At 40.6% G+C, this 12,972-nt stretch overlaps 1 protein-coding gene across 16 annotated transcripts in view; it reads right to left on the bottom strand.

The window, feature by feature from the left end:
* CDC42BPA (CDC42 binding protein kinase alpha) overlaps positions 1-9,870 on the bottom strand; it is a 195,505-nt gene extending 185,635 nt beyond the window's left edge. For all 16 annotated transcript variants that reach the window (XM_051614474.1, XM_051614479.1, XM_051614484.1 and 13 more), the window contains exons 1-2: positions 9,785-9,870; positions 8,775-8,978 (exon numbers count right to left, since the gene is read on the bottom strand). In XM_051614474.1, coding sequence (XP_051470434.1) covers positions 8,775-8,970 — 196 coding nt within the window. In that variant the 5' untranslated portion in view covers positions 8,971-8,978; positions 9,785-9,870. The remainder of the gene's footprint in view (positions 1-8,774; positions 8,979-9,784) is intronic.
* Positions 9,871-12,972: the final 3,102 nt, after the last annotated feature.

Raw genomic sequence — 12,972 nt, 5'->3', positions numbered from 1 at the left:
AAGTTTTGGTAACTGTTATAGAAGCAAAAAAGGCTTACTGAATTTCTACATCAAACATCTATCAGAATAAGCTGGTAATGTCAATTTTTTTTTTTTTTTTTTTCAAAATGTTAGCTGCCTTTTATGTTACAGAAAATATGAGGCAGCCTCTAAACTTGGAGAACAGAAGCTATAGTCACTGAAGTCTGGGGTGTCACAGTCCTGGCCCCCTCCTTTTGTACAAACACCAGTAGAATCTCTTCACACAACCAGATCAACAGATTGCAACACATTTTTGCAGAGTTAGTTTTTGACTGGATTATGTCCTTCTGCCCACGTAAGCACCAACAAAACAGAGCTCAGTGGATTTAACCAGCCTTAAACCACCACCAAGTCAGGCCTCAACCAAGATAAAACCAGTGAGTTACAATTAAAATACCAACTTCTATTTCCTTCTCCTCTTGTTACTATGTATCCTGTGAAACATTCAAACAATACAATTCTTTATTTACAAAAGGCAGGGTGGTAAAAGTGAAAGAACTTTAATAAGCCAGAGCAGCAAGTATCTTGGGACTATGGTGTCCCCACAGCACAAGTGACAGTTCACAAACCACTCTGTATTCCTGTAACAAAAGTCATTGTGATCCTTCCCATCAATTCTATATTTTCGTTTTAGTTTTTTCTGTATTTTATCATTTAGTTAAAATGATAAAGCCTCACTTAAGTCTCTTCACAGTTAGACCACAGGGGTAAAACAGATCACAACTTCTAACTCACAGTCAGAGCAAATAGCCCAAGGTTGCAGCTCTACAAGAGCTTAAAAGTAGAAATTATTCAGGTTAGTAAATCAACTGATATGTACTGGATCTAATAAGAAATACACAAGGCGTTACAAAAAACGCTGTGTGGATGCACCTGTAGGAAAAGCCTCTGTATACTTCTCACACAGGTTACAACACAATCTCTATGTTATGAACATGACTAACAAAATAATGAAAACTTGGGGATGACCGACACAAACCAAGAAAAAAAAAACTAAACAAATACAGATCCAGAAATTAAGAATTTGGCCATGGGAAGATCAGACCGACACAAGGATATCAACAAAGACAGAGACCCTGACTGGATGAAAAGCAATAGAATGGAAGCAGGGAAGAAGAGCAGGAGGCCTCCCCTTAGAGAAAGTAAGGGCATTAAAGCTTTGCTTTGGAATAACATTTGCTTTGGAGTACCCATGAAAAACACACAGAAAGGAAAGGAGGAAGAATTCAGAAATTGAGACCTTCACTGCAGGTGAGGACAACTCACAAACAGGGCAATCACAAAAACCTAAAATAGGTTTTTAACAAAGTAAGATTTTATTTTAAAAGCCTAAAATAGGATTTTAAGACGAAACAAAGGAAACAGCAAGAGGAATACTTAAAAAAAAAAATAAAACCATAAACCCTAAACAAACAACAAAAGAAACAAAAAAAGCCCAACAAAACAAAACAAAAAAACCCAAACCAAACAAAAAATCTCATCACTTTACACAGAGAAACTGTTAATGTACCCTCCACTCAGAGAGCAATGTACTTCTGCATGCTCCTTAAGCTAAGACAGAGTTGTCCAAGCCCAGACTTCCAGGACTGAAAGGCAATTGAACAAAACAGTGATAAAGTGTTGCTGGCCTAATCCATTTTGAAGGAAATGTGTTTATCATTATTAACTTCTACAAATGGTTTTCCCCTCCCTTTTGGAAAGCTGCTCTAAACTCACCTAGTCTTCCTAGAAAAAGTATTATCATACTTTTCTACTAAATTATGGAAGAAAATATATTTAAAAGGTTGGGGTTTCCCCTCAAAATGGCCTACAAAACACTGCAGTTCATAAGATCCACAAGCTCCAGATCAAAACATTTTCAAAAAGGCACACTGAGAAGCTGCCCTCTAAGAATAAAAGAAACCTACAATATTGTGTAACAAAACTAATTTAAATCAAACTGGAAGTCTGGATACAGATAAGGAAGAATTATAAAACACGAAGTCTTAGGAGACTGGATACACCTCGTGTGGATTTTATTCATGGTGACCACTAGTAAACCTAATTAGGCTGTATTACTAGAAATAAAGCAGTGACCCATCTGAATACAAGATTTTTGCAGTAATTATTAAGCCTAATGTCATGTTTAAACTATTTGAAATAAAAATCTTGTCATTAACAAAATAATATGACTGACCTAAATCACCTGCATTTTTTAAAGATTTCAGTCCACACTAGTGGCATTCCCAAGCTTATAAGCTTAATGAGGATTTTAGAAAAATAACATGTTAAGTTAGACAGAGTAGAACAAAACATCGTAGTTGTTCAGCCAGAAAAAGAAAATCAAATTAAACAACTATAAATGCTTATGGAATGAATGCCTACTTTGCCAAAAGATAAAACTTAAGAATTTAGGAGTTGGGAGTTGGCCTTCTTTTTTAATTCTCTCTCAGCTATCCACCATACCTTTTAAATGAGGTTTTACAGCTTGGCAACAGAATCTAATCGCTTCTGGAAGTTTTCTGAGCGAACGGAGGTGGCCATTTTTTTGCAGTATAAAAGTAATCGGGGATGCTACAAAGGGGTCCGTATTTTGCTAAGGCACAATCAGGATAATTTATTGTGTCCACTTTCAGAAAATAATATGGGTAAAATAAATTCTGGGACAGTAGCCTGCATCTGGAAATTCTGTATTTGCAATTTATTCACATTATAATTTAAAAAATAATACTGATACTTGAACAACCAGGTATGACTCCGAAGTGAAATTACTTTTATTTGCTGCTGCTATTCAGAACTCAACAGCTGATCTATAAGCATAAGACATAGTTTTTCTCAATCTTTGTAAAACAGATAAATAAATAAACCCCAAAATTTAAACTACATTGGGTCAAATAACCCAGTTGTTCATATAGCACAATATCCTTCTTTCAGTCAATTGTGAATTAATAATAAACTACAGGTTATAAAATATTATGTTAGTAAAATACAGGAGAGAAGGTCCAAAAGGTAAGGAATGCCTTTAATTAGGCATGCATACACACAGTGTCATAGGCTACACAGTAGTTAAGAATTCAAACACACCTTCCTTAGTACATTTTACAGTTATGATGATCCCATAAATAAACTACTGGATTAACCCTTTAACAAGAAATGTTTTAGCAACAGGGAATTTACTGTGTTGTCATGAGTTGTATAATACTCATTGAGCAGACTAATTCATATAATCGTATTTCTCCATTTGTCCCCATTACACAAAAGCATGCTTGGAATTTCTGTGCAGAATAAAGGCATTCCTAAAATTCCCAAAAATGAAGTATTAGTTAGCTTTCTATCTAAGCAAGCTGTACACCTTTGCAATAAAAAAACCACGACTGCAGAAGTCAGTCAGCTTACATACACAAGCCCCAAAGCCTGTCACACAGTCTCCGAATATCTCCAAACTTCCCCAGTCCAAAAGAACAGAACCAACCAAAAAGGACATCCTTACAAAACTTAGTTTTAAGTAAAAATAAGGTTAAAAAACTTGGTGTACTCTAAACATGTTTAGAAACAACAATGTTACAATGGGTTAATGCCTCACTCTACTGGAAACTGACTTTAATGCAAAACAAGAAGAATTAACTGAATGGTCTCACAACTCATTTGATAACATCACAACTGTTTATTAACTTACAGTAGTAAGTTTCTTCTATACAAAACAAGAAACAAAGCTGAAATAAATCTGGGAGAGGTCACAATTCAAAAGGTACAGAGGATAAACACAGAACAACCAAACAGTAAGGTCCAAACAGGACAGGCAACCATTCTCCTATCTATTTTCTTACATACTACTACTAATTATTATTATGTTAGTATAAAACTGCATCTCTGTAAAAGCTGTTTACACAATATTCTGAAACATGGAGATTTGAAGGTTGTTTCTATTTTATAGCATTGAAGAACATCCTTCTCTCATCCTAATCAATAAAAAGCATTTGATAGCTGCAACTGTAATGGAAACAACAGTAAAGTGTTATAAACAATGACAGAAATGTGTGTCAAGACTGACACAATGACTTCTACATAGATGTATACCCATACTTCCATATACCTCAGTGGCAGGCAATGAAACAACTCACACTTAAAATTAGGCATATGCTTAACCCTGTTAAGCAGCCTTGACAAAGCAGGATGCTCGTTCTTGCCCAAAAACAATTTAATAACTATTTTTGTGTATGTCAATCAGCCCAAGAGGTGTTCCTCTTGTTGTACAACTGTAATAAGAAAAAAACAACTCTAATTCCTAAAGTGTTCTTTTTCATAAATATTTCTAGTGGGTTAAACAGTACTAAAAGAAAGGAATATAAAGAGGTTGAGTGCCAAGTGTTTAGCTGCGGTCTCTGCTAAAAATAGGACCTAAACAAACTATTTTTTTAATAGTCTGTTTTAAATACAAAATACATGCAACTAATAACCGAAAATGCCTCCGGTTTCTTTCATGACTTAAAAGCAGATCAATAATGGAGAAGAGGTGCAGGAGTCTAGAGGCAAGATTTTGTTTTCCTTCATTACTAATATTTAAAAACAAGCTAACTTGACAATGGGCATACCATTTTTTCTCAGGAGAAAATGAGACCACCAGAAAGAACACAAAACCTCTCCACAACTTTGCCTTGAAAAATGGCTTTATATGATGACAGAACCATTTTTAATGCCCAGAAGAGACGCTTCACATGTTAATGACAGAAGTTTGAGACCAGTTATGACAGTCAGTCTATGACGATATCAGCACTGCATAAAGACCACAGTGTTTCAGTTCTGCTAGAACTGAAATCAGAATTTTCTACCGAAAGAGGTTTTGGAAGGTGGTCTAAAAAGCCAACAATGTAAAAACCGCTAAAGGACGGTTTACATTTTTTATGCAAGAGGACAGATTAAATCGTGTGACTGACCTCACAATGCTATGGGTAGTGCTTTCCATCTTCACTCTCCACAAATTTTTAAGTTTATTCTAGCTTGCTGTCAATGTACTCATAATAACACTGTTCTGTTTTTTTTTTTTTTTTAATCAATCCAAATCAGTGCCATTGTAAAAGGTTTCCCAGAACAAAAACATCTCAAAAAGCTTCTTTCTGTTGCTATATTTTTCTTTGAAGTTCAGCTTATCAGCCTTCATTGCCTCCCTCAGAGTTCTTGAGTCATTGTGACAACTCACACAATTGTAGAAAAGAAAAAGCAAAATGCTTGAAATCCTCAATAGATTTTACTGGTAAACTCCAGTTGCTGTAATTAGACAGCCCCTTTTCTAAATCACAAACACAGCTATCAATAGAGATAAAAATAAAAACTAACATCAAATACATAAAGCCAGCCAAAGTTGAACGTTCCATTTCCTTCCCGAGATCTCAAAATGTGCCCTGATTCAACCATCAGAACTCAAATGCACCAGCTGTTTCCATGGCTGTCTTTGCATATAAAACAACAAAATCAAATAAGCTTATTCTCATGTCACAAAATTAATAATGTATAAAAACAGGCAGAGTTTTCACCTTAAGCAAAAAAAATGGGATTTTAGAAGTAATGCAGATTCTAAATGACAAAATAATTAACCTGACAATTCAAACCAGTCATGTCATTTCAAGCACCTCAAAAAGACAGAAAACCTGAAAAACTCTAAACTCAACTTCACATTGCAGAGATCTTACTTTCTCCACTTGCTCAGTTAAACTTTTAACATCAAACCAAAAGATGAGAAACCAGTTCAGATGCTAAACAGTTTGACCCTAATTCATTTTTTAATAAATGATATACCTAGATAACAAGTTCATAAAATAGACCTAAAAGATCCAAGGACTAGAACAAGAAGCTTCTTAGATCTCCTAAATATAGCAGCAGTCACATGGCTGCCACTAAGACAACATTAGCTTTTCCATGCCAGAATACCTCCTAAACCTTTCCTCCAAAAAATTTAAATTGTGCTATGAATATTGTCTTATGAAACATAACATGTAACAACTCAGACCTATAACAGCTAAAATAAAAATACACATCTATGTACACTGCCCACAAAACACCCACAAAACCAAACAGCAGCACCTCAAAACTGTACCACTAAAAGAAAAAAAATCACTCACCGCTGTGCTCAACAGAAGTCAGTGACCACCAAACAGCTATCTACTAGCTTTTACTGAAAAATAACTAACTATATTAATAATCTTATTTGCTTCTAGAAAGAGTAATTGTAAAAAAGTAGTTTAAACTTAATGATGAACATTTCTCAGAAGTATATTTATACTTTGCAATTTACAAACGCACAAACATACCAGTTCATATCATTCCAAGGCCAATTTCAATAATTTCAGATTGCACTCCTCATAAGAATAAACCAAATTTGTGGATGCTAGACATGAACCTACAAAATATCTTTCCATGACAGAAACCAACTGACACCAACCAGAAGATATACCATGCATTGATGGTAAAAATAAATTAATACAAAATATCTTACATGGTATATTGAAAACTAAGAGTGCTTTACATACAGCAGCTTTCAAAACTCCCTGCTGTAAAACTGGTAGTATTTTCCCTACTGTTCAAATAGGGAAGCTGAAATTAACCAATGCTGATAGAGACAAGGGCAGAGATTATGATTTCTGGCTGCCAGCCTTCCACTTCTGCCACTAATCAGCCCATCTCCGAATTTAAAACCACATATAACTTCTCTCTAATCAACCACTGGCATTGTTTCCCCTTTTAGAGAGAGGAATATGCAAGGTCACGATTACATCGCAAAAGAGGGTACCCTTAATAACTCTGCTGCACCGGAGCAGTGGGGGGAACACCACCTCTGTAAGAACCTGGTTTTGCCAGCCCCCTGATCCCACCAGAAATGCCAGAGACAGCTCATTTTCACTAGGAAGGCTGGCATTAAAAAGAGAGAACTCCTGTGAATGTTCACATCATTCACACAGATGCTACTTCCAATGGCAGGTCCTAGAATCCAGTGCTCTTGCATTTCACCTCACAAAACCTCTTGAAAAAACTCTCAGGGTATAAGTCCAGATAGCAGAGCTAGAAGCAGACAGAGGACTCTGACAATCCAGCCTTGCAAAGGGGAGGAACGGTCATGTCTGAAGTTCAAGAGTCCTGCTAAGACACAATTAGCGCATAAACAGCACAGAAGTAGCAGGAAAAACAAGCCTGCAAGAAACCTTATCCCAGCCTTTCCAAAACTGTGTATTATTTCCATCAGCAGCCTGTAAAGTTTGATACAGAAATTCTGGGGTACTGTCAGGCCTTGTAATGTTGCATTTATCCATCAACCAACCACCACTGAACATATAAGCACCCAACAGGATGGGTCCCAAACATACCATTACTCTGATCATATTGATATGGTTAACTTTTCTTTATTATTATTTACAGTATATCAGCTGGCTAGATCTGCTGCAGACAGATAAGCTCCTGCATGCATAACACCCTTGAAACCACATTTTCCCAGTCTTTCACAGCTTCTGTAGGCCACAGTGGCAGTTTGAAAGGAAAGTAATTAAAAGTACTTCTGCAGAATCTATTTCTCCCTTAGCTGAAATGCATTAGTTATAGCCTGCTCCTCTAGATAAAAAGAAAACAAAGACCAGTGCAATACAAACAGTACAAGAAACTTAATTAGTGACTCAGATGTCCTTTAGATGTCAGTATGACTACAGTGAGGAGCAGGAAAATAAAACACAGATCTCAACCCCAACTTGTTAGAACAGTTATCAAAACAATGTCTTTCCTCAGTGACTTCATTATGAAGAGCTCAACCAGATAATTACATGAGCGCTATGTGTTTCAAAAATGTGGGTTTTTTTAAATAAAAGAGGACTGATGATGTATTTATTACAAAGCAAGTGTGTTAAATGGTTCTGCATATAAATGCAGATATGCAGTGTGACTTTGAAGTCTGAAGGTCAGATACAGTAACCCTTCTCATCGGGGTTCTTGTGTCAGACTAACTTCTGTTCTGCAGATATGTTTAGGAGGAATAAAAGTAATTAAAAAGAAAAAATTGAGACAATCGGTTCTCTGACAACTTAGTAAGAACTGGAACATTATCGTTCACCTGTTTTCACTTAAAAATCTGCAAATAACCCATCTCCCCAAAAGGAAGGAAGAAAATTAAATGGGTGTTGAGGAGACACAATTTCATTCTGCTTTTCAACTTCCGATTTTTCTGATGAGGAAAACCAATCTAATGATGTGAGCAATTGTTTTATGTTAAAGAAGACAATGTAATTTTCTCCATTTTCACAGACATTTCAAACCTGTATAATTTAAGACAGCAGAAGGATTTTCTTGTTGATCAACATCATATTGTAAAGCAGCATTAATTTGACTGCAGATGCAATTCAGAGCATTGTGTACTGATGTTTTTTCCAGGCATCAGAGATTTTATTCCTTCTCCTTCTATATACCCAGCAACTCTATGATACACAACTGCTGGGCCTGACAGCAAACAAATATGCCTCATGTACCAGAGTCCGATTCATGTTAAAAATCAAATAAACTTTAAAAAAATAAAAATGTATGTTTTACATGCATACCTTAAAGACAAATAACCATACTGGTTATTTTTATTATGTTGCATTTTTATATTTAAATCAACTACCATGTTTAAATACAGTAAAACTGATAACACCTTCCAGTAAAAATACTGAGTTATAAAAATCCCCTCTTACACAGAGACATTATACAAAGCGAACAGGAACACGGACCAATGCACACCAAATAAACACATTCAAACTTACCCCACTCTAGATACTCAAGGATGTTCTTCTCTCTTCTCAGAGGGGAATTATTACATTCGTCATAAAGGCAGATGAGTATATCCAGTAAGGTTTCCACACTGAAGCACTGCCCATTAGTCTGAGTTGGCCCATCCAAAATAAACTGTTCCAGCTGCTTCAAACGCACTTCTCCAGACATGGTTGTTTCAGTTTGCATTGGGGTTTCTTTTTTAATGATTTTTTTTTGCCAAAAAAATACCAAAAAAATAAAACAAAATGAAAAAATCCTTTGAGGGTTTTGTGGTTTAAAAAGAAGTCAACAGTTATTTTTAAAAAGTGTCAAACTGTGGCAGTGCTTAATTTCTAGACCACTCCGGTGTTCCCAGCCTCAAACTAAACCTTTGCAAGTTTCAGACACACACATATAGTGTGTATCTGTGTATGCATAAGTCTTAAGAAAATACTTATCATAAAAAATATGCGTATTATGCTTTTTTATTATTTTTTTAATTATTATTCTTAGTAAAGAAGGAAAAAAATATATGGCAAATCCTCACGCTTTAATAATAATAATGGGACTGAAATTCAACCGAGACAGCCTGACACGGATTTCACTGTGCGTGCACAGGCAGACGCACTTATATATTTAAAAAGGTCTTCTCCTTCATTTAAAATGCAGATCATGCAACACGATCCTAAGAGGAGCCCCACCGCATCATTAAAGCGTAATAGCCCCCTTCGGTTCGCACCAGCCTTCCACCTCCCAAGAGGGATGGAAAGGGAAAACCAGGTATATTTATGTATTTATACGCACGAAAGGGAGAAGAAAGATGGGCAAGCAGGGCGCACAGCGGCGAGGGACGGGGCCCCGCAGCCCCGCCGCCGGCGCCTCCCCCGGCCCGGCCACGGCGGGCAGCGCCTACGCGGCCACCGCGCCCACCGTGGGGGTGGGGCGCAGGTCCCCCCGGCCGCCCCTCCTCTGGGCGCAGTCACGTCCTGCCCCGGGCAGCCTTTCCCTTCCTCCTCCTTACCGAGTCTCCTTTTAAGGCTTTTCAGTGATTCAAAAAAACTAAAGTCTTCATCGTCGCCCTCCGCTGCGCCAAGGGGCGATGGGCGGGACGCGCGCCCCTACACACCGGCACCACGGCGGGGCGGCTGGGAAGCGCTCCGAGCCCTGTCAGATCCTTCCCATGGCTGCTGCTGCTGCTGCTGCGGACACGGCGCCCTCCGGGTCCTCCGGGTGTGCGTCCTGGGGTGGAGGGAAGGCGCCGGCGTCCCCGCTCCGGCCACACACCGCGGGCCAGGAGGCCCCGGCAGCGGCAGCTTCGCCCTTAGCGGCTAGATGCTCTCCCGGATTCGCCCACCCAGGCAAAGGGCATGTTCCCGCGGTGCTCGTACGCGTTGTGAGTGTGTGAATGTGTGCGTGTGTGTGTTGTCTGGCTTATCTGCCTGCCTGCCTGCGTGCGTGCCTGCGTGCGTGGGCGGGGAGGGGTAACGGCGGCGCCCGCCGGCCTGCTCTCCCTACCTCCTCTTCCGCACCCTCCTCTCTCCCGCCGCTCCCTCCTGCGGTCGCGCGCAGCAGCCCGATGTGGCTCCCGCGGCGGCTCCCCCGAGCGCCGCAGCAGCGCGGGGCGCCGGCCGCAGAGCCGCCGTTACTGCCGGGATTGAGGGGAGGAGGGGAGCGCTGCAGCAGGGAATGCAGGGATACGGGCGGACCGAGGTGGAGGGTTAGGGAGGAGGAAGAGACGGGGGGGAGAGGGGAGGCCGCAGCGCGACGCCGAGGGAGCAGCGGCCGCCGGGCTGTCGGCGGGCTGGGCTGGGCTGGGCTGGGCTGGGCTGGGCTGCCCCGAGCCGACCCGCCCGTGGGACTGAGGGAGCTCTGCGGGGCCTTTCCCTCTAGCCGAGGGGAGCTGCCTCCCTGCCTCAGCAGCCGCCGCTCTTCCCCCGCCGCCGGCCTCCCCATCTGTCGGCTCATGTCTCCGGCAATAACGCCTCTCATTAATGAACAGCCCCATCAAGGCCGGTGGGCCGAAGGGCAGGGTGAGCAGCACCCTGCCTGATGTTTCGTCTCCAAGATTCTCTCTGCCGAGCCTTTTAGCACTGCGCTCCAGGTGCAGACAGAGACCCCGGTCCGTCTCGCACTTCGACGGCTGAAAACGTGACAGAAAATGCGGCGTCTCATGGCGGCTGCATCCGCCCCTTCTGGAGCGTCCTCCCCTGGAGCCCAGCGTGCCAGCCCGGCACGCAGCCGGGAGAAGCAAGCTTGTTCGGTGCTGAACCAAGGCCGCCTCCGAGGTGCGAAATGGCAGCTGCCTGGCAGCACCTGTTGATGGTTCTCTGGAAAGGCGTAAGGGATGTGCCACGGTGTGCTCAGGCTGCCGTGGAGGATTAAATGTCATCCAAGGCAACCCATAGCTACAGTTTGTCCTTCCTTAGCGTTGTGAAGGGTCACCTGCCGTAGGTGAAACTGAGCATTTTCCAAAAGGCCGCTAAGTCCTGTGTCTGCTGGAGCTCCGGGGAGGGAAACGGCTCACGCATCTGCTTCTTTAGTCTGATAAGCAACAGAAGACCCTCAGCTGCGTTTTGCCATAACAAGCATCTATATAATTATTTATGTTTTTTTTTTAACTGGCTTTTTTACCAGCTGATGTAAGACATCAACAGACTTATATACCCATGAAGATGAAACACACAAGATGATTAAACCAAAGTCACGTATGTTATCTCAGAGTCACTCGACTATATATAAACTCACTAGTGCAAGCTCAAGAGGATGGTGACTCCCGCCCCATGCAAATGAAAAGGCAGAGCAGACAGGCTCTGTGAGGCTGGAAAAAGCCTGCTTTCTGTCCATCAGCCTGAGAAGGGGATCCACCAACCTTGGCAATGGCCTTTCAATGGAAGAAACTGTCCTGCTAACTCTTGGCAAATGAAGAAATGTGCAGATAATTTAATTCTAAAAGCTTTTTATGCAGAAAACCTTCAATAAATATTGTTAGGAACTACTAAAAGTCTTAAGTGAGCTTGTCATGGGCAGGATATAGGATTAAACTGAGAAGATGGGAACAAGGAGAGGGTTCACTTTCTGTGCTGGGGTATGCCCTCGGGTTGACAAGAACCCTGTACAAGTATCTGGGGTGCTGCTGGTCCTTGTCTACTAAAGTTTTCATTGAACAAATCATGCAGTGCCTCCATGATAGGAGCCTTCTCTGAAGCTGTGGCACACAGGCAGTTTTACAGTGAGAGTAAGGTATTTTCTGCTGGCTCTCCACTGAACCTGTGGAAATCAGAATTAAAGCTGGGGGTGGGGGATGCCTCATTACAGCAATAAAAATTAAGTGCTATTGCCAGGTGAGGTGGACCAGATAAGATAGAACTTCCTGTAGGGGCTGGAGGCACATCAGCCAAGTTCATCCTGAACTTGCATTAATTATTAATAGCATTGTAGAGGGAAAAGGGAGAAAACAAAGAGTTAAAGGGGTGTGAGCTCCTTGGACTTTGGCACCACTTAGTAGGGAAGTGAACTAAGAGCCACTGCCAGAAATATGATGGATGTGGGTATTTCACTTATTTACTTATGTTACTGTGTTTTCCTCAGTCAATAATAAAGTCTTTTTTTGTTTTAATTGCAGGCCAAGTGTTTGTAAACAAGGAAGGATACCTAGCAAAAACGCACTCACTTTCCCTGTATTTCTGGCTTTAAAGCCAAACCCCTGTTTCTGTCAGCACTACTTGACAGAAGCTGCACATCAAGCCAGTTCTTTTCAGCATACTTTCAGCTCAAGTGAGGCTACAAGAGGCACACAACACTTTTTTTTTTTTAATTAAAACAGTGTAATGTAATCTTCTGTTGAACAGGAAAAAAAAGTAATAAAAAAATTATTTGTTCTAATTTGATGGCCTGTTGAAAAATAGATAGGTTGTTCCCACAACTGGTGATTCCCCCACTGGGCTGTAGTCAGCCATCCTGTTAAAGAAGCTGAGAGGAACAGGTAATGCCAACAATGACTAGCGGCATTTTGATTTGCTAGGATGAGTAATTCCCAAAATACTCCCATAGGAGGGAAAAAATATTTTTTTTGTTTTATAAGAAAGAATGCAAGCAGGACTTTAATCCAGAACATTTAGAAAACCAACAAAAGTGTATCACTCAGAAATTCCTTCCCTCTTATATGTTCTGTTACTAAGACCGTGTCCTAAAAATATACCCAAATTGTGC

The sequence above is a fragment of the Apus apus genome, chromosome 3 (genome assembly GCF_020740795.1).
Source record: "Apus apus isolate bApuApu2 chromosome 3, bApuApu2.pri.cur, whole genome shotgun sequence".
Lineage (NCBI taxonomy): Eukaryota > Metazoa > Chordata > Aves > Apodiformes > Apodidae > Apus > Apus apus.
This window is presented reverse-complemented; position numbering and strand designations above follow the sequence as displayed.